Source organism: Petaurus breviceps, unplaced genomic scaffold, assembly GCF_028583685.1.
Source record: "Petaurus breviceps papuanus isolate PSGF00001 unplaced genomic scaffold, PetGlider_PUasm1.0 90740, whole genome shotgun sequence".
In the NCBI taxonomy this organism is placed as follows: domain Eukaryota; kingdom Metazoa; phylum Chordata; class Mammalia; order Diprotodontia; family Petauridae; genus Petaurus; species Petaurus breviceps.
The window spans coordinates 7874448-7901503 of NW_027187330.1; the positions used below are offsets into that span (position 1 = coordinate 7874448).

At 39.3% G+C, this 27056-nt stretch overlaps 1 protein-coding gene across 1 annotated transcript in view; it reads left to right on the top strand.

The window, feature by feature from the left end:
• FRMPD2 (FERM and PDZ domain containing 2) overlaps positions 1-27056 on the top strand; it is a 279466-nt gene that overhangs the window by 182138 nt on the left and 70272 nt on the right. The window contains exons 31-32 of the mRNA XM_069067069.1: positions 5390-5427; positions 15493-15557. Coding sequence (XP_068923170.1) covers positions 5390-5427; positions 15493-15557 — 103 coding nt within the window. The remainder of the gene's footprint in view (positions 1-5389; positions 5428-15492; positions 15558-27056) is intronic.

The following is a 27056-nucleotide window of genomic DNA, read 5'->3' on the forward strand; positions in this document are numbered from 1 at the left end:
TTCAGTTTTCTGTTGAGCAGTTTCCTTTTTACTTTGATTGGGTGTAGACTCAATAAATTTTTCTTAATTTCTTACTAATATAGGAATTTAGCACCATGACTCTACCTCTGAGTACAAGCTTTGGTGACATCCTAAAGATACGTCTATCCAGGATCAGTATTGTAATTATCTTTGATGTGCATCTGTTACTGTTTTTAAATTTTCTTTTTTCATTCATTCATTATTTAATTGGCCATTTAAACATTTCCCCGTGGAGGAGTGTATGTTGCACCTTTGTTTATTTCATCATATTTATAGTACATTTTATTGAATTCTGATCTGTGAAAACATAGGATCTCTGCCTTCATCTATCTATCTATCTATCTATCTATCTATCTATCTATCTATCTATCTATCTATCTATCTAACCTATGTATCCATCCATCCATCTATCTATATTCTCTACATCATTGTGGCCCACTAGGGACTTACAGATAGACTGTACAGACTCTACAATGCTGAGAATGAAGGTTCCCAGATTATTAAGTTTAAATTCTCTACATCCATAAGATCTAGTTTTTTTTTAAAATATTCTGTTTAGCACAGTCATCTTGTGTCTAAACTTTTTTTTTTTTTAAGCAATCGGGGTTAAGTAACTTGCTCAAGGTTACACAGCCAGTTATTTCTGGGTATGGTGCTGAGTATCTGAGCCCGGATTTGATCCAGGTCATCCCGACACTGGAGTCAGTGCTCTTACTCGCTGAGCCACCTGGCCGCCCCTAAGCAATTGGGGTTAAGTAACTTGCTCAAGGTTACACGGCCAGGTGTTTCTGGGTGGGTGCTAAGTGTCTGAGCCCGGGATTCGATCTCCAGGTCTTCTCAACAGCGGAGCCGGTGCTCTTACTCGTTGTGTTACCTGGCCGCTCCGTGTCTAAACTTTTGTTGGATTTATCATATACTGATAAGGAGGTGTTAAAATGTCCAAGTATTATTTTCAATCTCACAAGACTATGAAATTTTCCTTTATGAATTTTGCTGCTGAATTACTAGGTGTGTGTGTGTATATGTGTGTGTGTATTTGAATGATATCCTTTCATTTTAAATAAACCTTTTAGCATAATATAATGTTCTTTAACTCTCATATTTTCTGGCTTCAATTTAATTGTGTTTGATATAATTAGTGCTATGCCTGTATTTCCTGATTTGATAGTAATACGGTTAATTTTAGACCAGTCTTTCATCTTGAAACTATTTAGATATTTCTGAATTAGCTATGCTTACTGTCAACCACATACTGGTATGGTCTACTTTTAAATTCATTTGTAATTCTTTTGAGGTTATGGGGGGGGGGTTAGCTTATTAGTGATAATAATTGTTAGATTTTTGTTCTCTCTAGTCATTGTCTTGAAAGGGAATACATACATTTTTATATCTTTATTATTAATCCAAACTTAACAGAGGCACTCTATTAATTACCATATAGATGGTATTTAATTTGGATTCCCCTCTATCAAATATAGGAACTCTGCTTTGGGGTTATACTGGCCCTTTTTTCTTTTAGTTTCTCTAAAATACTTCTCTGAAACCTTTGTGATTTAGCCAAAGAATTGCTCTGAGACTCCTCAAATTCTGTTAGCAACTATTTTATCTGGATTATTTAACTACTTATCTTTTTGGTTGGAGACTTCTTTGTCATTCAACAGTTTCCTTGAAGGGAATATGTCTCTGTAAACTTTTCAAAGTCTATTTGCTTTTCAAATAGACTTCTCTTGTCTTCATAAAGCACATTGAATTTTGCTTGGAAGATAAGCATGGGCCATTAACCTAGAATTCTTAATTTTGAAAATGGTATATTCAACTGTCTGCATCCTCCTTTGTCCTGCTGGAAAAGTCAGCTGTGATCTTAATTGTATTTCCCTGGTAAGTGATTTTTTCTCTTCTTGTGGTAACTTGTCTTATGACTTCTTTAGCTTTCTAGTTTTGGAGTTTAAATTATAATGTATATAATCTTTAGTTCCTTTTAGCAGCTCATTATAGGAATTATTTCTCTCTCTATTTGGACAATTGCTTTTATCAAGTCTTGGAATTTTAGGGGATTTCTGGAAATGTCATAGCTAGATTCTTTTATTTTTTCTGTCTTTCCTGGGACATCAAACACAAGGTTGCTGTATCCTAATGTATCCTCCAGTTCTGTATGTTTTCTAATAGTTTGTAAAACTCAATGATTTTGTGGTATGTGTGTGTGTATGTGTGTGCCACTTCTATGCTCTATTGTGGTAAATCACTTGCTTTTCTTGATGTATATGGGTTGGAGGGAGGTGAGTGGGTGGTTGCAATTAGATTTTCCATATTGGACATTTCCTTCATTAGTTCCTCTAATTCCTAATTTTCACATCTAATGTTCCCTTTTCTTCAAGCCCTTCTTTTATTTGTCCCTGTAATTTTCTCAGCATTGTCAAGTCTTGCTTAATTTCTTTGAATGTATCTTTTATCTACCTGGGACATAATGAGATGCCTTGCCTATTTTTTTGGACCACTTCCATTGGTTCTTTTTTCAGCACTGTAAGTTAGTTCAGTGGCTCTGAATTATCAGCACCATCCATTGTTTTGCTCATTTAAAATCCTGTGTGATTTTTATTCTGAGTGGGTTTTTGCTTTGTTTTGTTTTTTGGCTCTTGACTCCCTTAAACCATTTCACTCTTGCTGACATCTTACTTTGTTACCCTATATTTTGTTCATTTTAATAACATGTTTACCAAAGTGAGTAGATATAGGGCATTATGTTAAACTTAGGTACAGTGAAAATAGCACTTATTTTTCAATCATAGAATCATGTGGTCATAGATTGAAAACTGCAAAGGATCTTAGTGGTCATCAAGTTTGACCCTACTGCTTTCCATTTTGTAGCTGAAGTAACTGGGACAGAGATGGGTTCTATGACTTTTCCAGGGTACTTCTGACTTTACATACAGTACACTAGTCAGAGAATGTGGGTTCCAGTCCTGGCTTTTAGTGCTTTGTGCTTTGGAGATGTACCTTCACCTGTGTGGGCCTCTAAAATGAGTCTAGGCATGTTAGTCAGTTAATAATCCAGCATTTAATATTTGCTAGATACTATGCTAAGTGCTAGGAATACCAAGGAAAGCATAAAATAGTCCATGCCATCAAGAAGTATAGATAATGAGAGAGGAGGAGGAAGAGAAGGAGTTTATGACAAAAGGGCTTCAATTTTTTTTCCAATTAAGAATGATTTTAGGGCTTCAGTTGGATAGGATAGGACAGGATAGGACAGGACAGGATAGGATAGGACAGGATAGGACAGGATAGGATAGGATAGGATAGGATAGGATAGGACAGGACAGGATAGGATAGGACAGGGTAGGATAGCACAGGACAGGATAGGACAGGACAGGATAGGACAGGACAGGATAGGATAGGACAGGATAGGATAGGACAGGACAGGATAGGAGGACAGGGTACCATAGGAGTTTTGAAGAGACAAGGTTTAGAACAGTTGCTGTGGCATATCAAATTAATTAGGGAGGAATAGAGTGTTTGCCTTCCAGCAGAGAGGGCTAACTTGAGAGTAGATAGCAAATATTTGTAGTGAATTCAGTCAGAGTGGTTTTGTGGTTTCTTCCAGTTCTTTGATTTCTCCAGCAGCACATGATTAGAATACCCAAGATGATGGGGCCTTAAAGTTACCCCTAGCAAATGATTACTCCATAGATTATAAAATGCCAGCAAGATATAGACATGTCTATTGTTAGGGTAAGGAACAGTCATTGAGTGAAGTAGTAATATTAATGATGTAATTATGGTCATAATCACAAGAAGAGTATTTATAACTGACATTTATATAGTGTTTTAAGGTTTTTAAAATGCTTTCTGTATATAATCATCTTTGATCTGCACAATATCCCTGTGAGGTAGCTGCTATTAATACTAATAAAGAGAGTAAGTGATGGTTTGAGGCTGAGGCAAAGGAGAAGCATGTGTTATCCCCTTCTAGCTCTAATTCTTATAATGTTGTGGTCCAAGCTCTGAGGATTCTTATCCTCACTCAAATGGATGAGTAGCAACTTTGGAGGCAGGCTTGTTAAATCTCCCCTCAGGGCTCTAGGGGTAGCCTTGAGAGGTTAGAGTTATCTTTATAATGCTATCTGGTTCATGAGCCCCCACTGGTGTGCTTCTAATAATTATGGGTTGATTATCAATTCATCAGTTAGACATAATTAGCTTTTAGAAAGGGGTGTTTAATAAGGAAGAGTAGTAAGAACAATTGGTATAAAATATTCCTTCAAAGGTCTGTGACACACTGTGACAATTAGTATGTATAGAGTTCAAGAGGGAAGTGAGCTGAAGCTTAAAAAGCACATGGGGAAAAGAAGTAACTCATGAAAATCTCCTGGGTTGTAGAAATCTTTTTCTTCCCTTTGTGGGGTTCTCTAAGTTACCCTTAGACTCGGTGTAGCATCTTTGCTGGATTCCTTTTGGGGCCATGGATTTGTCATTCAGTCTGTTTTTGGTTTCTAATTCATTTCCTCTTGCCAGTCACTCCTGTCTGAAGACATGATGCTAGAATGTGGATGGGAAGTTGGGAAATTCTCTAGAGCTTTGAAGTTCACAAGGTCCTCTTCCATTGAAGGAGAGAAAGAAGCAGATCTAGGCAAAGGTCAAAGCTGATGAACTCTCCTCCCCAGACAAGGAGTTCCTTTTTAGGGATTTTGTTGGAATGTGCTCTCCTGGTTCATACTTGTACTCAAATTCTCAGGACTAAAGTGGCTTGACATTTTATAGACAACCCCAAGGGTGTGACCAGGTTTCCTTGGCCAAGCCAAACATGATTCCAGGACAAGCCACTGCACTTCAGTGGTGTCAAACTCAAATAGAAATGGGGACCACTAAATCATGTGTAAGGATCCCTGTGGGCTGCATGTTGACTCAGAAAACCACATATTAATGTTATTTTGGTTCTATTATATTTCTATTTATTTTGTTAAATATTTCTGAATTACATTTTAATTTAGTTTGGTCACACTCAGGACAGTTGTGGGAGACCTGCAGCTGTGTATTTGACTCATCCGCTCCAGTTGATCAAGGAATTTCTGTGCTATATTTTCACCTTATTAAGACACCACAGGCATATTAAATGAGGTGGGGTGGACAATTTGATTGATTTACTCAATTCAACCCAACCCTTACAATGTGTTCATAGAACCATAGATCCAGAATGGGGAGAGACCTCAGTGGCTATCTAGTTCAGTTCAGAGTTCTTTAAGTTAATGAAATTGTGGTCCAAGGTAACATAGATAAGTCCCATTGACAATGTGTCTAAATCATTTGCAATGGTAAGGATGAAGTAATATAATAGTTGGCATATAATTTTCTTTTATCCTTTCCTTTTCAGAGTTGGCTACCCAGTGATCCCCCGGGGACGTTATATAGGTAAGACTTTTATCTTCTCAGGGGAATTAAAGCAACTAAAACAGGTGGATTCTGAGGATAAAACTGGTTAATTAAATATGAGAGACTCTGAGGTGGGAAATAGTGACATTTTAAAAACAGAAAACAACATTCTCCAAGGGTACATTTCCTTTTAATTTGAAAGTTCATTAAATCATGTCATGTCTGTACTTTAACTTGAAAAAAAAGTTTTAGCATTGCTAACCATATAGGATAAAGGGGTTGGGTCTGTAGGAGTAGAAAAAGTAATTAGTGAAGAATGATTTAAAAGAGTATGAAAACTGAAAAAATGCACTCACAGAATCAAAGTTTTAGAGCAGAAACAGACATTAGAGATCTCCCTAGTTGAGTTACTTCATTTCATAGGCAGGGAGCTAAAATTTTCTGCACATGACAGAAATCAGGACTAGAATTTAGGTCTTTTGACTTAATAATACGAGTTGGCATTTCTATAGTGCTTTAAGGTTGGCAAAGAACTTTAGAAATACTCTCTCATTCATCCTCACAACAACCCTGGAAAGGAGGCACTATCATCATCATCCCCATCTGATAGGTGAAGAAACTGACATACAGAATGTGTACAGGGTCACACAGATACTAAGTGCCCAAGACATGATTTGAATTCAGGGCTTCATAAATCCAAGACTAAAGCTTTATCCACTACTATTAGCTGGCTACCTAGACTTAGATCTACTATTATTCCACTATACTTCCTTTAGGTTCCTATGAGGGTCACCTCTAATGTTTTATATTAAGGCATGACTATTGCCCAATTCGTGTGAATAATGATCCCCTGAAGGAGTTGCATTATTTGAATTCCTATTGCATATTTTCTTTATGCTAGGATCAATTACTATATTTGAAATAATTATACCTTTGAATAGTGAGAATTCAAAAAATGGGACCACTTTAGGGGAAATTCACATTTGCACTAATTTGGACCTGGCTGTAATTCTGTCTAAGAGGTAATGTGTTACAGTTGATAGTGGGGCAATCTTAGAGTCAGGAAGACCTAGGGTTTAGCTATACCTTTGACATCCAGAGTAATCCAAAAGTCTTCGTATAGTTTAAATCTATTACTCTTTTGGGACACCCTGTAAGTGACTGTTATCCTGAGCAAATCACTTAACCTCTAAATGTTCCAGGCAATTTCTGAAATGATCAATTGTAGGGCAGGTATCCACTGACATCAGTAGAAGGAGATTCTTCATGGGAACTTTTTTATACCAGTGAAGTCACCAATTTTGTCCAACCACCTCTCCCTCCAAACTCTCTAGGTATTTTTCTCCTGAGTTGTATGAATGAAAAGGATGTGTGGGACTGCTATAGATTGATACATCTAAATTTCTATGCCTACCTAGATCTGTATATGTATAAATACATGTATGAATATTCCTATAGCTAGGTCTTAATATGAATAATTAATCCTTTGAAGTGGTCCCATATATTCAGTCACGCTAATTGAAGTTATAATTATGTAAAATATTTCCAGCCCACAGGAAATATTCAGTGGGAATTTGGATAATGCAACTGTTTCGGGGGAAATCATGTTAATGGGACCAAGCTGCATGTCATTACAGTCATAAACATATATAGTCTATTCTTGTGATTTTATTGTTGCAAGGAGTAAATTGGGGTGTAAATGCCCTCTGCAGATTTAGATTGGAAATTTGTCTAATAATTTAATAATTACTGATTTAGAGTAGGAGTCCTTAGTCTAAGGTCTTTGACCTTGTTTTTAAAATATTTTGATAATTAGTTTCCTTTGTAATCACATGTATTTTATTTTATGCAGTTAAGGGATTATGCAGATTTTACTAGGCTTCCAAAAGTGTCCATGATGCAAAAATAAAATAAAACAAAATAAAATAAAAATTTGAGAACCCCCTGACTTAGAGAATTGCCTGAGGAAAGGAGAGTTTAAGTGACTTGTCCATGGTTGAGTAGTCAGCATGTGTCAGGAATAAGACTTGAATCTAGGTCTTCTCAGTTCAAAGACTGGTCCCCTAATCCACTGTCATAGGACCTTTCTCACCTAATATAGGTGTATTTTAAGTTAAATAGCAAGGCTATGTTCTAATAATTAACAGAGCCTGAGCATGATCTTCCTATCACTAAATGACCATTGGAAAGACAAGAGTTAGTCTTGCTAGCTGGAAAAGTGAAAGGTTTTCTGAAGCAGTTTTGTGCCAAGAATGAAGGATAATTTTGTCAGAGATAGAGGAAAGCAGCCTGGGGTGGATCCCTATGAACACAAGAATATCTCATTTATTCAACACGGTCCCACAGTGAAGGAAGAACTCCACAAAGATAAAGTCGTTACACAACTTATGTTTACTCCTTTGTACATCCAAGTTTTATTTTTCTGACTGTGGATAGAAATCTTTTAAAGATGTACTTTATACAACTCTGCTTCCTTAGACAAAATATAAGGAGCATATTTTAAACTTTTCTTAATGACTTCTTGCTACTGTCAGAATGCCTATCTCTAATGGCCCATTTTCCTTGTCTTTTAACGTCTCTGTTTTTCTGTTTGCCTCCCCTGCACTTCATTAGCCAATTTAATTTTTTGGAGTTCCAGGTCATGGGATTCTGGTTCTCCTAGTTCTGATTCTTTGAACTGTCTTCTTGTGCAATCTGGGATGTACATCTATGTATAGCTTTCCTTTTCTTATCTATTGCAAAAGCTGACTGCATGAATTGTAGCTTCCCTGCTAAAGCAAGGTGAGGCTCATCTACCCTGTTAGGAATTCCTAACCTCAAAGGAAACTCAAAATAGAAAAGCCCTCCTGATCCAGGACATGATGTCTCCATTAGGAGAATCTCAGAAGAGGTAAGTTTATGGCTCAGGAAATTTGAGTTCAGGGAGATGCTGGGTTCTGGTCTGCAAATGGGAACTCCTACTATCCCATCTCAGCTGTGGTCACATATTCCTCAACCCAAATTTGAGTGTGTAGGCTTAGGAAAGAAAGCACTGGATTTGGAAGCCTAGAAAGACCCAAGTCTGAATATTATCACCTTAGACACTAGCTGCGTGTCCTTGCCAAGCCACTTACCTTTTTGTGCCTCAATTTTTTAATTTGTAAAATGAGGAGGGTTGGACTCGGCCTCTAAGGTCCCTTCCAGTTCTAAATGTTTGATCCTATGGTCCTTTCTTGTACTACCAGAAATAAGTCAGAAACTAGATGGTAATGGTTCATGTTCACCTATTGCTGATGTTGTCCCTCTGGCACAGAACCCTTCACAAACAATCTCATCTCTAGATGTTGGATCTATTGACTTCTCCCAAGAATTCTTCTTTCTAGTGCAGAGAAGAGATGGCAACATGATACAGTGGAGAAAACTGTAGGATTTTGGGTCAGAGGGCTGTGTGATATTGGGCAGTTCAGTTATCCTCTTTGGGACTGAGTTCCCTCATCTTCTGTCCAGCTCTATAGTGATTATGCAAATGTATGATCTGTGATTTCAATGGGGTACAGAACCATGCCAGTAAAATGTTTATACCTGCCAGAGCTCTCTCATCATTGTTCCCTAAAAGTTGATATTATATGGAAGGGTACCAGAAATCAGTTGCCCATGTTCTCAAGATTCAGAGCATCAAGGAATTGTATCAGCCTCCCCCCAACCCAGACCTCAGCCTTTCCACAGTTCCAAAATTCCAGGGCAAACCCCTTACTCTACTGCTCCCAAATCACAGGATTACATACTGGCCACACATTTGTCTGGTGTCCGGTCATTCTCCATCACACAGACTCACTGATTTATAACAAACACTCTCTTCACTTCCAGACAATTGCATTGACTAATCGCTCAAACTGCTCTGTATTTTATCACAAACACAGCCCCCATTTTAATTCACTCATTCCACAATTGTTCTATATCCTATCACAGGTATATGCAGGAGCTAAGTCTTGTTTCCATGCTAAACTCAGCATCAAGGGTCTGTTTGATGATCTTTTACAATCTGGGCAATAACTAGCAATTACAGGCAGCTGTGAGCCCCCTTTACCTTCTGTACTGAGCTGTCTGCCTTTCAAATTGTGTGTTCTCAGAGTCTAAGACTTTATGCTGGGCATGAACTCCTCCCTCTCCTATGCATATCAGAAGTTTCTCCCGTCTTTCAAGGAAACTCAAGTCTCACCTCCTCTGATTTCTCCTGTCTACCCCAGTTGCTTATAGCACTTGGGTCTCTCCTTTGTATTTTTCACATCTTCCTTATGTCATAATTATTTGTCTCTATGTTCTTTCTTTTCTATTACATTGTAAACTCCTGGAAAGTGTGGTCTGTGCCATCCCCATCTTTGAATTCCTAGCACCTAGAGCCTTGTCTAAAGTGATTAATAACTTGAATTGAGTTGAGTAAATGAGAATAACCAATCCAGGCTATTACAGAAATAAGACATTACATACCTCGTGGGGGCACAAAGATAGCATGGTTACTTTCCTGGCCAGGAGAGCTATTTATATGCCTTATGAAGCTTCAAGAAGCTCCATTTTTATCAGACATTCTTAGTGAATGTCTCCTTGTTCTAGTTAAACATCATCTCTCAATATCTCAATATAACCTATTGGTTAGATTCTTATAGGATTTCAAGGGCAGAGGTTACCAGATAACCACACTCCCATTATTGGGAAGGAGAAGAAGGATTTGAAAACTCGTTCTAAGTCATCTGACATTTCTTTATGTTCTTCTTACCACTTCTGGCTGTCTAAGGAAGCTTGCTTAATATAGTCCTTATCTTTTGAGTACAGGTGAATTCTTTCACATCTTTTTGAAATATAATGCTACTCTGCTCTATCTTCCACACACCTTCTTTTTCTCTTGGGTATGATAGGTCCTTTAGTTACCATATTCTGGTCATGAGTGGCAATCCCACCAAATCTTAATGATATCATAAAATCATATTAAAGGGAGGAAGAAAGAAGGAAACAGCATTTATTAGCACTTGCTCTGTTGCAGGTACTGTACTAAGTGCTAGGCATACAAATACAAGCAAAAAGAAAATCCCTACCCTCAAGAAGCTAACATTCTTATTGGGAAAGACAACACATGAAAGGATGCTTGTTTTAAAGGGATTGGGGAGGAAGGAGGAAGGTTCTCAGTGGGAGGGAAATGGTTTTTAGTCCCAAAACATCAGGGACACAATGAAGTCAGGAAGCTTGAGCCCTTCTACAAAATGGAGGCTCCAGAAGGAATTCTCCAATGGGAGGGTAAAATAATTATAGGCCAGCCTTGTGGAAGAATATTTCAGGGTGTTCAGGCTACATGAGTGATAGGCTATTCTAGGGCAAGGCGGTTTCAGGCACCAAGGAAATTTTTAGGATGAGCCTGGAGAATAGATAAGGCAAGGTTTTTTAAGTCCAGAAAGTCAGGACCAAGGCCAGGAGGAGAATATTGGTCACTCCATGTTGATATCTTCTTGAAGCAATAGCATGTCTGAGCATTTTTTTCCTTTCCATCATTACTTCCTCTGATTGCATAGCACCTCTCTGACTTTTCCATTTCCTTTCCAGCAGACTTGCCCTTTCCTCCCATCTCCACCTTTTTAAAAGGTATTATCTTTTTCCATTAGAATGTAATATCCTTGAGGATATAGACTCTATTTTTTATTTGCATTTGCATACCCAGCTCTTAGCACAGCATCTAGAACACAGTAAGTGCTTAATAAATGCTCTACCTACTTATCTATCAATCTATCATCTATTTATCTACCTATCTATCTACTTATCTGTCATATATCTCTCTGTTACTTTCATCTATCCATCCATCTACCTATCACCTATATCCTCCCCACCTATCCACTTATCTATTTTTCTGTCTATATATCTATATACTTATATATCTAACATATCTCTGTTACCTATAACTATCTATCCAAGTAGCATTTATCTATACACATACATGTATATGAATGAATATAGGTATATAAATATATACATATAACACATGGCATACATTATACATTGGATATATATGTACACACATATTATATATATTCTATAGATTATTCATATATGTGCATATATAAAGAATATGATACATGAGAGGAGAAAAAAGCCATCCTAGCACTTGAGGATACATATCCTTATTCTCCTTCTCTGGTGCATCCTGTTCCCTTACCTTTTGCCCTCATGATCTCTATGCCTCTGGATTTCCATTCCCTCTGTTACTTTTGAGTCTTTGTTTTCCCTCTGGGTAGTTTCTTCCCTCCTTTGAGAGCATGCTCCAAGTTGTCTGATATGCAGGAGTGCAGACAGACATCCCTGAAGCCCTTCCACCTGCTCTAGCCGGGAGTGACCTTTGCAGGAAGCACAAAGCAGCTTTTGATTGCCGGGAGCATCGCCATTGCGGCACACTCTCTGCAGGTCACTGGAATAATCTACTTGATTGTTATACTTGTTCAAAATGCATATGAATCTATATGCCAACATGGCTAATCAGCATTCAGTATTGGGACTCAGTAAGGGAGTCATTGTGAATGAGAAATATGGATATAGTTAAACTTGGATAGCCTTGCCTGGAGTTAATTCTTCTCTTCATTGTCTTCAGCCTGAGACATTTGAAAAAGGGGGGTTTATAGTTAGATTTATGGGAGTTACCCCTGTATAAATGTACTGAGACTTTGACATCTATCAATTTACATCATTTTGAACAAGATATAATTAGTGTGATCTGGGAAGTTTGAACTAAGAAGACCTGGGTTCTAGCTTCTCTGTTACTACTTAGGCAATCTTGGCAAATTACTTCTCTCTGAGCCTCAGTTTCCTTATCTGTAAAATAAGAGCATTCAATTACATGGCCTCTAAGCTCCCTTCAGGTTTTAGAATCTTTAGAGTTTAATTTGAGTTTTTTGTTTTGTTTCGGCTACTAAAATATAGATAAAATAAAGGCCTTTACTTCCCCTTGGTCTTGTCATACTCTGTTTTGGGACTTTAAAAATTCTGCTGACTTTTCTACCTTTCTTAACTATTTGTGGGAAACAAACAAATAAACAAACAAAACATAAGAAGACCTTGTAAGAAATAATGAATTTTTATTCTTCCAAAAGATCAGAGCTTTTACACATTCCCATATTAATCTTTGCACAAATTGTTGAAAATAAGTAAGAGTGTTCTGTCTTAGAAAAAAAAAATTAAAGCATGTAGAGAGTGATTTAAGGTTAGTTACTATGAGAGATTCTCTATCATAGTTTCCACAAACTAGGTCAGGCAAATTCCATAATACAAGGCTTCTTAAATTTTTGGTGGGGAGTGACAGATGGCTCGCTTCTTCTCATGCCTTCTTCATTTTCTGCTCTATGTTTTTGCTTTTTTTCAGGCATTTCCGTCATACCTGACTCTTTATAACCCCATCTGGGGTTTCCTTGGCAAAGATAGTGTAGTGGTTTGCCATTTCCTTGTCCAGCACATTTTACAGATGAGGAAACAGAGGCAAACAGGGTTAAGTGACTCGCCCAGGGTCATACAGTTAGTAAGTGTCTGAGACCAGATTTGAATTCAGGAAGATGAGTTTTCTTGGCTCCAGACCTGGCATTCTATCCACTGTACCATCTAACTGCCCATTCTTTATCCTATAATGGAGATATATTTACAAGTGAATGACCATTAGGGTAATCTACCTGGGATCTTTTCACTTGTTCATTGTAGCTTCACCTCCCAATCTTTACAAGTAGAAACCATTAAGTCACAATAGAGTGATGAGCAGGGAAGTGAAATGCTATTTAATTACATAAATCATCCTGATGGTCCTAACAATTGGTGGTTAGTGAGAACTTATGAATCTACTGCATTAACAAATTTAGAAAAATACACCTATAACAGATGCTCATTTGATAGAAGAACATTACGGATGGCATTCAGAATGCCAAAGCCTCAATGGGAAGAGTTCTGGGTTTGGAGCTGGATCACCTGGGATGGAGTCCCAGCTCTGTCACTGATCACCCATGTGACCTTGGGCTAGTCAGTTTCCTTCTAGATTTCAGTTTCCTTATCTTCAAAATAAAGGGGTTTCACTAGATCAATAGTGTCAATGGTTTAGGGGCCACTAAACCAAACATTAGGATCCTTGTGGGCCCTATAATGCCTTTATTTTAAAATATATTATTTATGATTTATTATATTTTTATTTATTTCTATATATATATATATATTTGCTTTTTGGAGGACAATTGGGGTTAAGTGACTCACCCAAGGTCACATGGCTAGGTTTGTGTGTGTGTGTGTGTGTGTGTGTGTGTGTGTGTGTGTGTTGTGTCTGAGGCCAAATTTGAACTCAGGTCCTCCTGACTCCAGGGCTGGTGCTCTATTCACTGCACCACCTAACCACCCCTACACTAAATATTTCTTAGATTTCAATCTGATTTGTGCCCTGGAGTATTGTGAGCTACACGCAGTTTGTGGGCCATGTATTGGACTCCTCCAGACTAGATGACCTCAATAGTCCTTCTAGAGCCAGATCTATGAGCCAGGAGAGAAAAAGGGAAGAGACTTCACTTAGATGTGGGAATGTTTTGTCTATATCATCTTCCACATGCAAACATTGCTGCAAACACCTGACTTCCTCTAAGGCCCAATCAAAATCCCACCTTCCACAGGAGCCTTCCCCAACTCCTCTTAATTCCAGGGCCTTCCCTCTGTCAATTATTTCCCATTTATCTTGTATGTAGATTTCTTTGTATATATTTGTTCACTTGTCTCCCTTATTAGATTGTAACTCCTTGAGGTCATGTTCTATCTTTTGCCTCTTTTTATATCTTCAGCACTCAGCACAATGCCTAACATGTCTTTCAGTTGTTTTTCAGTCATGTTCAACTCTTTCTGACTCTATTTTGGGTTTTCTTCGCAAAGATGCTGGAGTGGTCTGCCATTTCCTCCCCTAGCTCATTTTATAGATAAAGAACTTGAAGCAGGTAAGGTTAAGTGACTTGCCTAGGGTCACATAGCTAGTAAGGGTCTGAGGCCATATTTGAATTCAAGAAGATAAGTCTTCTTGAATTAGGCCCAACATTTTATCCACTGAGCCACCTAGATGCCCACTTGGCATATAGTGGGCACCTAATAAATGTTTGTTGATTGTTTGATTGATAGCAAGAGATTTCTTTTTCTATCTGGATGTTCTGAGACCCAGCCCAGATATCCATTTTCTAGGACAGCTATACAATTCACATTTATATGATAGTAATGGCAGCTTCTTAGCTGGTTTGGCATAGCCCATGATCTTTTCTAAGGGCACATGAAGTTGTTTATCTAGAGAAGAATAATTCATCTTCCAATGGATCTTTGCTAGCAAGCATATGAATATTCCCTCTAACAATGAGGATCCTTGTCCTCCTATCCTCTGCAATTCTTGTCCATGTTTTCCTATAAGTTCAGCACAAGGATCCATCCAATGTGCTGGACGCCGTGTGTACTAAGTCAGGTCAGGTGCCATATTAAATGCTGGGAATACAAAATGTCAAGAAATAGTCTCTGCTCTCATCCATTGGCTGTTCTTCACTCTCGTCATGTGACTGATCCCTATTATTTTTCACTCATCACTTTTCTGAGCAAGACCTTTATTTCATTTCTTCATTATTCCCTCTTTGCCATTTCTTTCAGGATGCTCACAGCCACCCTGCCCATCTCCATTGCCCTTTGGGTAATACTCATTTTTAACTTTTCAGAGACTGTCACTTAATTATTAGTAGGTTAATAATAACACCACTGGCAGACTGAATTTCTAGCACACACACACACACACACACACATGCACATACACACATACGTTATCAGTTGTCGAAGTGCTTCCAACACTGAGTGTTAAAGGTTGCTGTAGGAGGTACAGAACTAGGGAGGATGAAGATATAGGCTTAATTAGCAGAGAATGAACGAGAACGTGCAAGCCGGCAGTAAGTGCATGATAGGAAAGTGTGGGATTCTAATAATAACAACCGCATTCAGAAACCTTACTCACCAGGAGCACAATCATCTTTGAAAATATGAGACTGTGACTGTGTCAGGAGGGGTCAGAATTTGCCATTTTACCTTTATGATTGTTATTTTTTACAGCAGAAGACTTGAGGAAACAAGATTATGCCTTGCCATCTAGCAAAGCGTATTCACCACCCACAGAGGTAAGAACCCAGATCTTCACAGACAGAAACGCAAAACTTCACCATGGGCTGCCAGTTATCCTAGATCGACTGAGATTTTCTTTCTTGTGGGGATTATTTTCCTTTTGGCTAGACATTTGTGCTTAAGCTGATCATGCTTTAAATCACAAATCCTCTTAATTTAGAATCACTTCTTTTGTTTCTGAGTATAGCAGGTATAGAGGGAATTTGGCAAATGAGAGAATCATAGAGCTGGAGACCTTATAGTTTAAGTCCTTTATTTTACAGAAGAAAACCAGGTCCATAGAGGTTAAATAACTTGTCTAAGGTCACATAGGTAGTGAATGACAAACCTTGAATTAAAATGCAGGGCGTCAGGCTCTAAATTTAGCAGTCTGGTATAGGTAAAGCAATTGTCATTATCCATCTCCACTGAGGAGCCTTCCACAGAAGAGTCTTACATAGCTCCCTGCTAGTAAGTGGTAAAACCCAGGCCCCCCCCACCTACAAATCCAGGACTTTTCCTTCTATGCTCTTCTATTTTCCATATTGAGAGTGGAAGCAATGAGGAGCTATGGAGTCAGAGGGACTGGGTGTGAATCCTGGCTTTGCCTTTTACTGCTTGTGTGATGTTAGTCAACCTCTGAGGGCCCCATCTCCAAAATGAGGGGGCCTGATCCTTTCCAGCCCTGAAATCTATGATCCTCTGTAAGCAATTTATCAGGTTACCCTAGCAAATCTTGGGATTTTAGAACTCAAAACCCCTTATACATTGTGGCTTTGGAGTCAGAGGATATAAATTCTAATGCTGATTTGGTCACCACATTCCTGGTCAGTTTCCTCAACTGTAAGATTAAGAGCTTAGATGTAAAAGATTCCTTCCAATTTTTTATCTGTGATTCTATGGATCACCCAGGCCAGCTCCCTAGCTTGGTGGAAGCATCCCGTGGACATACTCATCTCCCTTTGCTTTGTTTGCAGTCAACCTTCTGATGTGTAATTTGGGCTTGTAAGTGAACTTAACCTCAGAAGTGATGTCCTGTGCAAATGACTAATATAGGTTTCTCTTCTGATTGTCACTCTCACTCTAAATCAGCCTCTTATGATTTTGGTTCTTGCTAAACGCTGTCCTGGAGCCTGATCTCCCAGGCTGAGCTAATGCCTTCAAGCTTCTGAACCCACCTGCTGACAGGGTGACTCTGAGTCAGACTACGCAATATGAGAAGGAACCAGTGATCCTTTCCCCTTAACTCAGCCGTTTCAGTTGCAAAGATTTCAGTATTGAGGAAAGTGTGCTGGTAAAGGAGGGTGGTCACAATATGCTTGAATAGGTCCTCCTTTTTACACTGTCAAATAGATTGTTACTTGGCAATCTGAAGAGGGTGTATTTGCTGCTAAGCCACTCGTGGAATTTATCCAATCTTTGGTTCAATCACTGGATGTCTGTTGGCGTCCCTGTGAGGAGCACTTGGAATGTAGGATATTCGTGGAGTCTTGAGATCATGTGGATTTTCTAACCATGGCCTTGCAGAATATGTCGTCCCTCTTAACAGGCTGCCCCAGGAAGGCCATCCCTGTGCCTTCTGGGACTGACTTGTTAGCAGCATTTGGTATCACGGATACACAGGAAGGCAACAAGCAAAGGCAGATTTTGCTTATCACTGGAGATGGTTTGATTTGCAGGTACTTCAGATGTTAAATATACCCATAGAGGCTGCAGATGGATAGAAAGAGAAAAGAGTCCTGAAAATTCCCTCTGAAGTTGCTTGTCATTTTACAGCCCATTAGACTAACGTGGTTCCAGTTAATATGAATTGCTTGTCTTCTGTATAAAATGACTCTTGCTTTATAAGAAAAATATATTATTTCAGTTGAGCTAAAAATGCCTTGCTCACAAAGAGTAAAGAGAATAAGAGGAAGGTAGCGAGGTGGTCCAGGGGATAGAATGTCAGATCTGAGTTCAAATCCTGCCTCAAACACTAGTTGTATGACTCTAGGCAAGTCATGTGACCTTGCTAAACTTCGGTTTTCTCATCTGTAAAATGGGGATAATAATAGCATCTGCTTTATAGGGTTGTTGTAAGGATCAAGTGAGATTATATATACATATATAAATGCACATAATAAGCTCATATATGTATATATATATATCATCTCATACCTATATGTAGTGCTTTGTAAAACTTAGGGTACTACATAAATGCTATTATTATTATTATTATTATTATTATTATTATTGTTTAGTCATTTTCAGTCCTATCCAACTTTTCGCGACCCAATTTGGGGTTTTCTTGGCAAAGATACTGTATTTTGGTTTGCTATTTCCTTCTCCAGTTCATTATACAGAAGAGGAAACTGAGGCAAACTGGTTTAAGTGACTTGCTCAGGGTCACAGAGTTAATAAGTATCTGAGTCCAGATTTGAACTCAGGAAGATGAGTTTTCCTCATTCTAGACTCAGAACTCTATTCACTGTGCCACCTAGCTGCTCTTATTATTTCTATTATTTCATTACTACTACTATTATTGTTGTTATGTATGCTTTTTTTCAGTCAAAGAAAAAATCAGGGATCTCTTGAGATATTTCCAAACCTCAGGCCATTTGGAACATAGAAAATTAGAATTTAGGGCTGGGGGGACATTAGAGACTATTTATATACTATTCACTTTAAAGAGGAGAAAACTAAGGCAGTATTGTCTCAATGGAAAAAAACACTGGACCTCTGGAGTCAAAGGCTCTTGGACCTAGAGTTAGATAGTATGTCAAAATCCATTTAATCCACCTCCCCCCTTATTTTTACAGATAAAGAAGCTTAAGAGGGTGTGAGTTCACATTTTGTCTCTGATGCTTAGCTAAATGCCCATGGGCAAATCACTTAAAGTCCTTGATCCCCAGTTTCCTCAAGATGAAAAAAATGAAGGGGTTGGAGGATGTAGCCTCTGAGGCCATTTGTCAGCTCTGCATTTATGATCATAGATACAATCTCAGCCAAGAGAATTTAAGTGGCTGACCTAAGGTTTCATAGTCAATTCACTAGAGTCAAATGGTCTCTCTGGTTTGGTAAAAGCATCCTATCTATTGCTTAGTTCAACATATTCAATAATATTTTCCCCCTTCTGTGTCACATTGTTCTAGTCTCTAACCTCCTGGTGCTGGTCAAGATTACTCTCTGCTTCTACGGATCATTTTTCATTTTGATTTTTAAATTGACCTTCCACTTTTTTTAAGGGAAGAAAAAGTAGAAAGGCATTCCTTTTTTTAAGTGCTTTGTTAACTTCTGATTTACATCATTCATTTCTGCCAGATTTTGAGTTACAAATTTTCTCCCCATTTTCCCCCTACCCACTACCCCAAAACAGCAGTCCCACAGGATATCCCCTCCTCCAATCTGCTCTCTCCCATATCTTCTCCCTTCTACTTTTCCAGTGGATCTCTATGCCCCAGTGCCTGTATATCTTATTTCCCAATTACATGTAAAAGAGTATTAATAATAGTATATACATACATATATATATATTTGAATATTTGATTTAAAAACTTTGAATTCCAGATTCATTCCCTTCCTCCCTTTCTCCCACCCTTACTGGGAAGATAAGCAGTTCAGTATAGGTTATACATGTGTGGCTAATGCAAAACAATAACATAGTAGATATATTGTAAAAGACTGACTATATTTCCCTCCCTCCTATCCCACCTCCCACTTGTTCTATTCTCTACTTTGATCCCATCCCTTTTCAAAAGTGGGTGCTTCCAACTTTCCTCCCCCCAGCCTGCCCTCCCTTCCATCATCTCCCCTCTCATCCCATTCCCCCTACTCTACTGTAGGGTGAGATACCCTATTTAGTGTGTATTTCATTCCCTCCTCAAGCCAAATTCAATGGGAATAAGATTGACCCATTCCCTTTTGCCTTCTTATTCTTCCCCTCAATTGTAACCATTTTCCCTTGCCTCTTCTATATGAGATAGTTTACCCCATTCTGTCTCTCCCCATCTCTTCTCATTATATTCCTCTCTCATCTCTTAATTTCACCTTTTAAGTATCATCCCTTCCTGTTAACTTGGTCCTGTGCCCTCTATCTATGTATATCTGTAAACATATATACACACATTCACATATGTATTCATATGCCCATATACCCTCATATATAGACATATATACATATGTTTCTATTCCCTTCAACTACTGAGAAAAGTTTCATAAGTTACAATTATTGTTTATCCATGTAGGAATGTTAATAGTTCAACTTTGATAAGTTCCTTATGATTTTTTTTCCCTGTTTACCTTCTCATGCTTCTCTTGCTTCTTGTATCTGAATGTCAAATTTTCTATTCAATTCTGTTTTTTTCAGCAAGAATGCTTGAAAGTCCTCTATTCCACTGAATGACCATATTTTCCCCTGAAACATGATACTCAGTTTTGCTGGGTAGGTGACTATTGGTTTTAATCCTAGATCCTTTGCCCTCTAGAATATCATATTCCAAGCCCTTCGATCCCTCAGTATAGAAGCTGCCAGATCCTGGGTTATCCTGATTATGTTTCCACAATATTCAAATTGTTTCTTCCTGGCTGCTTGTAATATTCTCTCCTTGATCTGGGAACTCTGGAACCTGGCTATAATATTCCTAGGAGTTTTATTTTTGGGATCTTTTTCAGGAGGTGATTGGTGGATTCTTTCAACCTTTATTTTGCCCTCTGGTTCTAAAACATCAGAGCAGTTTTTTTTTTGAGAACTTCCTGGAGGATGATTTCTAGGTTCTTACTTTGATCATGGCTTTCAAATAGTCCAATAATTTTAAAATTATCTCTCCTGGATCTATTTTCCAGGTCGGTGGTTTTTCCCATAAGATAGTTCACATTGCCTTCTATTCCTTCATTTGTTTGGATCTGTTTAACAGCATCTTGATTTCTCATAAAGTCATTAGCTTCCATTTGCTCCAATCTAATTCTGAAGCAATGATTCTCCTCAGTGAGCTTTTGAGATTCTTTTTCCATCTGGCAAATTTGGCTTTTTAAGGCATTCTTCTCCTCATTGCCTTTTTGAGCCTCTTTTGGCATTTGAGTTAGTCTATTTTTTAGGGTGTTATTTTCCTCAGTCAGGCTGTTGACTCTCAGTTCTTAATTTTCTTGCATTGTTCTCATTTCTCTTCCCAATTTTTCCTCCACTTCTCTTATCTGCTTCTTAAGGTCCTCTATGGCTTGTAACCAGCTTGTATTTTCCTTTGAAGCTTTTGGTGCAGGAGTTCTGACTACACTGTTTTCCTCCTGTTCCATGCTTTGCTCCTTTTTGTCCCCGAAGTAGGAGTCTAATGTTGGAATCTTCTGTCTGCTTTGTTTCCTTTGCCTGGTCATGTCGCCCCTGAGTCACTTGACCCCTGGCCTTTTTTTGCCACAGTAGGACTCTGCCACCAGACAGGGGAGCTTTTGTCCCAAATGCTGGGGTTTTCTCAGCTGCCAGAGGTATTAGTTGGGTGCCCTCTCTGAGGTCTTCACATGCTCTGGCAAGCTGGACACACACCCCAGGACCTCCACCCTAGATAGCAATCAGATCCAAGAAGGTTAAAGCAAGAGCGATTACCCCTCAGACTGGTGCTTGGTCCCCCTACACTCTGAAGGGCAGGAGCTGAAGCTGCCATGTGGGCCGGAGTCTCAGTGGCTTCTCGCCCTGTGGGGCAAAAGCCACACACTCCCATTTACTGGTCCCAAAGTCCAGACTGCACTGACCTCTCACTTTTTCCTTTGCATGTATGTGTTGATAAATCTGGAAACAGCCACAGCTGCTGCTGATCTGGAATCCCTCTGGCCATCAGCTGGGCTCTGCTCCCAGAGCACTGAGCTGGCTGATTCCTGTTGGCCTGCTAGGCTGTCCTCAGCTGGAGGTTAGCTTCTCTGTGTCATTTTGTGGGTTCTGCAGCTCCAAAGTTTGTTTAGAGTCCCCTTTTACATGGATTGGGGAAGGTGGGAGCTGGAGCAATGGGGAGGTCCTGCTTCTACTCTGCCATATTGACTCCTCCCCTCAACTGGTTGAAAGGCATTCCTTTTAAATTTTATTTCATATTTCAGAAACAAGATCAGTTTTCATTTTGAGCATAGTTAACTATTACTTGAGTGTGGTAAAAGTACAGATATCACACTCTCTCCTGGAAGTGGGTTCCTCAGTCCTTCTTGCTAGTAGCTCCTAGGACTTTGTGTGAGTCTTCAACACTAGAGTTTTCACTTTCTTTCTCACCTCATTAGTGACTTCTCATTTGTTAGTACTTTGACAATGAAACCCAACTTTCTTTTCCTAATGGTACTAGCCTTTTAGCTATTTTGTCTTGCCAATTTCCTTTTCTTTCTCCTCAGTCCTCCAAATTCCCAAATGTTCTTGAATTTCCCCTTGACAAATTCGATCTTTGAGCATCTTCACAATTCTTTTAAAATCTCCTTCATAATTCCTTATCATCCCTGAAGCTGGGAGTAGAATATGGTATATGATTAATAAAGGTTTATCTGATTTTTCCCCAAAAGAATCTAAACTAAATCCCATATAAATTTCTCAAGTTTTGCATATTTATCTGTCCTATCAATGGTTTCCTCTTTAAACTGGTCAAGAAGAGACCTATAAACTAGAAGACTGTGATCCTTTGTATGTCCTGTATGCTTATGTAGCAAGGAGAGGGACACACATACATTTAGGCAGTCTATCACGCTGAAGGTCATTTTCCTATAGGAAGGAAGGCCACAGCTATACGCCAGGTACCATGCCTTAGCAAGCACTTTACAAATATGATTTAATTTGATCCTCACAACAACCTTGGCACATAGGTGCTACTCTTATCTCCACTGCACAGATGAAGAAACAGGTTGAGAGCTTGAGTGACTTGCCCAGGGTCACATAGCTAGTAAGTGCCTAAGGCCACATTTGAACTCAGACCTTCCTGAGTGTGGTACTCTATCCACTGTGTCGATACTCCATGATGTTGGGCAAATCACTTAACCTTGTTAGGCCTCAGTTTCCTAATCTGTAAAAAGAGAAGCTTGGCATCCATGCCTCTGAAGTCACTTTCAGTTCTGCCTCGTTGGTATCTATGATCCTTAATGCATGATTAACAACTAGCAAAGATCAGACTATAAACAAGCACCCCACAATCCTAACCCAGGGCTCTCCCTACTGTACCATACTGGATCTTAAATTTAATACATTTAGCATGAAATTTCAAACAAGGGCTGTTTAACATGACAGATGGACATCGGAAAAAAAATTTAGAATAATGGGACAACGGGTCAGCTAAGTGGAGCAGTGAATAGAGCACTAGGCCTAGAAAGGCTCCTCTTCCTGAGTTCAAATCTGGCCTCAGATACTTACTAGTTGTGTGACTTAGTCACTTAGCCCTGCTTGCCTCAGTTTCCTCATCTATAAAATGAGCTGGTGATGGGAATGGAAAACAACTCCAGTATCTCTGCCAAGAACACTCCAAATAGAGTCCCAAAGAGTCAGGCACAAATGAAAATGGCTGAACAAAAACAAATTCAGAAGACTACATGTGGTCCATCCCCTTGTTCTGTCTTGGTACTCTTTTCTTCTCTCCCTTCCCTTTCCATTAGCGATTTCCATCTATTCTCGTGCCTTCAAATTATCTCCTAGCCTACTGGGCTCTAGGACAGCATGCAAACTCCTCAGGCTGGCATTTAAGATGCTCCTCAGTCTGGTTCCCACCTACCTATCCAGACTACTTCCTATTATTCTCCTTCAAACCTTCTGTGTCCCAGCCAAACTGTGTTACTGACTGCTCCCCAAACTCTACATCCTGTCTCCCTCCTCCTTGGATTCTCACAGACTGTTCCTTGTGCTTGGAGGGTGATTCTTCCTCACCTGCCTCTGAGAACCCTAATTTTCTGAGAAGGCTGATCCCAGGTGTTACCTCCTATGCAATATTTGCCGTGATACCTGCCACCCCCACCTCTCCCATAACCAAATGTTAATGTCTTCTGCATTCTTAAATTGCCTTGTTTTTTCTTCTCTATGAACATGCTGTATTTCCCTTTCACTATAATTTCATATTTATCATCTCCAGGCTAGTACACAGTGGAGGTCTTTAAGAAATACTCATTAAATTGAATGAAATAATATTGCTACTATAATATCATATTTTAATGTACAATGGTTTCCTTAGAATTCGAATGTATGTCAGTTGAAGGAACTGGAGATGACTGGCCTGGAGAAGACTAGACTCCATGATAGTTGTCTTCAAGGATTTGAAGGACCCTCATGTGGAGAAGGTGTAACAATTGTTATACTTTGCTCCAGAGGACAGAATTAGAAGTAATGGGTAGTGGTTACAAACAAACCAATTTAGGTTTGATGACTGGAAAAACTTCCTTACAACTTAAAGGGGTTCAAAAGTGTGAGTGGACCTCTCCATCCCTGGAGCCTCCAGGTAGAGGATATTGTGGGTATAGTGGGTATTCCTTTTGTGTTTGGGTTGGACTGGATGGCCACTGAGGTCCTGATCAGCTCATAAATTCTGTGATGCTGCGATTTCTCACAGATTTGGGGTTTTTGTTGGTATCACTGAAAGCAACAATAAGTGAAAATGTTGAACTCTGTGTGTTTTTGAGAAAGCCTCTCTTTGTGCACTGTGTTTGGCGACAGCATTATAAAAGGAAAGCTAGAGAGCTAGAAAGAACCTCCAAGATCATTTAGCGTGATTATTTCACTTATATATGAGAAAACTGGGGACTGGGGAAGTTTAGGGGTTTGGCTAAGGTCAAGCCAGTAGAAGGTATTTGAAATGGGATTCAAACCCAGGCCCCCTGACCCCAGAGGCAGACTTGTTTCTACTGTATCACTTTGTAGGCAAATGGTTTTTCTCCTCTAAAGAAGTTCAGATTTATAGGTGACTGACGGGATAGAATGGCCATGTACAAGATGGAATTCAATTCAACAGACTCTTGTAAGATACATGTACTGTGCCAGGTTCTAGAGAAATAGGACATAGCCCTTACCCTCAGGGAGCTTACAGTCTAGTGATTGCAGTGGTTGGATGTGAGTGAGATGCATACACATTCTCCATCTGGAGTTTTGCTCAATCTCAAATCATTCACAAGCTGTTTACTCAGCCTTGGATATTCTGACCTTCCCACCACCGTCAGCCCCCCCTCCCCTCTGACTGAAGGATTGGAGCGGAGAGTACTAAACTCTTTTAAAAGTCTTCCTTTTTAGAGGGCAGAAATTGGGCTGCTAGCTCATTGCACCCCCATCTGCAGCTCTCCCATCTCAACTTCATGGAACAAGATGGCACTGCCTGAGTACCCTTTGGTGTCTCTCTACCCCCCCTCAATTTCCAGCTTCCTTTTGTGAATTGTCTTTTCCCATTAGATCAGAAGCTCCTTGAGGGCAGGGGTTGCCTTTCGTTCTGTGTGTGTGTGTGTGTCTTTTTGGAGGGGGTAAAGTGGAGCATTTGGGGTTAAGTGACTTACCCAAGGTCACACAGCTAATAAGTGTTAAGTGTCTGGAGCTGGATTTGAACTCAGGTTCTCCTGACTCCAAGGCTGGTGTTCTATTCACTGTGCCACCTAGCCGCCCCATCTTTTTTTTTTTCTGCACAGTGCCTGACACATAGCAAGCACTTATTCACTATTTATTGAATTGAATTGAAATTTTAACATATATACATAGGAAAAGTCTACATAGTAGTATGAAAGTCCAAGGAACTGAAAGAAGGAAAAAAAACTCCATGGAGGATTCTCCTGACCCAGACATCCAAGGAAGAAGGATGTCTTTGCATCCCATGTGTCCCTAGAACCGTGACCCAAGTGGAGAAGGCTCCCAATAAATGTTTGTTGAGTCTCAGCTGAATTTGAAGTTCCGAGACCATAGAGAGGTAACCAACACTTCTGATATTTACCATGTGAAATGTGTTAAATATCAAAAATGATATTCATGAGAGAAACCAAGGCATAGTAAAGGGAGAGCCAGCCTTTGATGGAGGAGTACCTGGCAAGGAGTCCTGCCTAAGATACGTAGTGGTTATCAGATTCTGAGCAAGTCACTTTACCTCACCTTGCCCAAGTTAACTCTCTCAATCTATAAAGTTGAGACAGAGTGCTGATTCCCATTGATGCAGAGAAGTTTTCTTTATCAGAAGCTCCCTGTACCAATGAAATCACAAAGCCACTCCTACCCAGTCTTCCACAGCTGAATTGGGCCCAAAAGAGGTAAATTTCATCATATTTTTCCCCATGCCAGGAACAATGAACAACACACAGCTGCCCCTGGCAACACCCCATCTGCTGGGTTGATAGTCTCTGTCAGTCTCTGCTTGTAAAGGGTCTGGAAACACCTATGGTGGGAACTTAAAATCACAGAATTTTGGAACTGTCAGGGACCTTTGAGATGCTCTGGGCCATGTCTCTAATTTGATCATTGAAACACAGAGACTTGAGGTGACCTCTCCAATGTGACATGGCTAATAACTGGGGATCTGGTACTCAAATCCAGCCCTTCCCATTTACAGCCCATTCTTTCTACCACCTCATGCTGTTTTATTGAGACCAATCCCCTGGAAAGTAAGGGTAAATAAGAGATAGTTATCTCACTCAGGTTACCGGATTTTTCTTCCCAAACTAATAAAAGGATGTCATCCTAAAGGATGTCCTTCTGTTTTAGGCAAGTGTCTGATCTGCCTAGGATTCTGATTCTAGTAGATTATTTCAGTCAATCAATAAGCATTTACTAAGCACCTTCTATTTTCTAGGCACTGTGATGGACACTAGGGATACAGAGACAAAAATGAAACATGCCCTACCCTCAAGGACTTTATAGTCTATTGGGAAAGCCATATGGATAAATAAGGACAGAAAAAAATATAAACAATAAATTTAAAGTTTTTTTTTGGTGGCAGGATGCTGGGGGAGGGAAAAAAGATTATTCAAGGAAAATGGAGTAGGGGAGAAGGAAACATCAAAGCTTATTTACTTTGCATTTATCTTTTTAAAATATATTTTTAAGGGGCAGCTAGGTGGTGCAGTGAATAGAGGTCCAGCCTTGGAGTTAGGAGGACCTGAGTTCAAATTCAACCTCAGACACTTAACACTTACTAGCCGTGTGACCTTAGGCAAGTCACTTAACCCCAATTGCCCTGCCTTCCCTCCTCCAAAAAGATATATATAGTGTGTGTGTATTTAATGTACATGTGGTCTCCTTGATAGACTGTAAGCTTATTGAGGGCAAGAGCTATTTCATTTTTGTCTTTGTATTCTGAATAGCCACCATAGTGCTTGGCATAGGATAGGTTCATAATAAGTGCTTGTTGCCATAGACATCTGATATAACTCATGGAAACACAAGATGTCTGTAACAGATAAGTTAGAGAAAACAAATCTCCCAGTTTAACATTGGTTTAAGGATAATACATTTGATTTCTAGAGGTGGAGAGGTTTTCTCTTTCCATATAATACAGAACTTCTTAGATTATTTTGGGTCATGGATCCTTTTGTCAGTCTGGTGAAGCCTTCTCACAATATTTTTTTTAAATGAC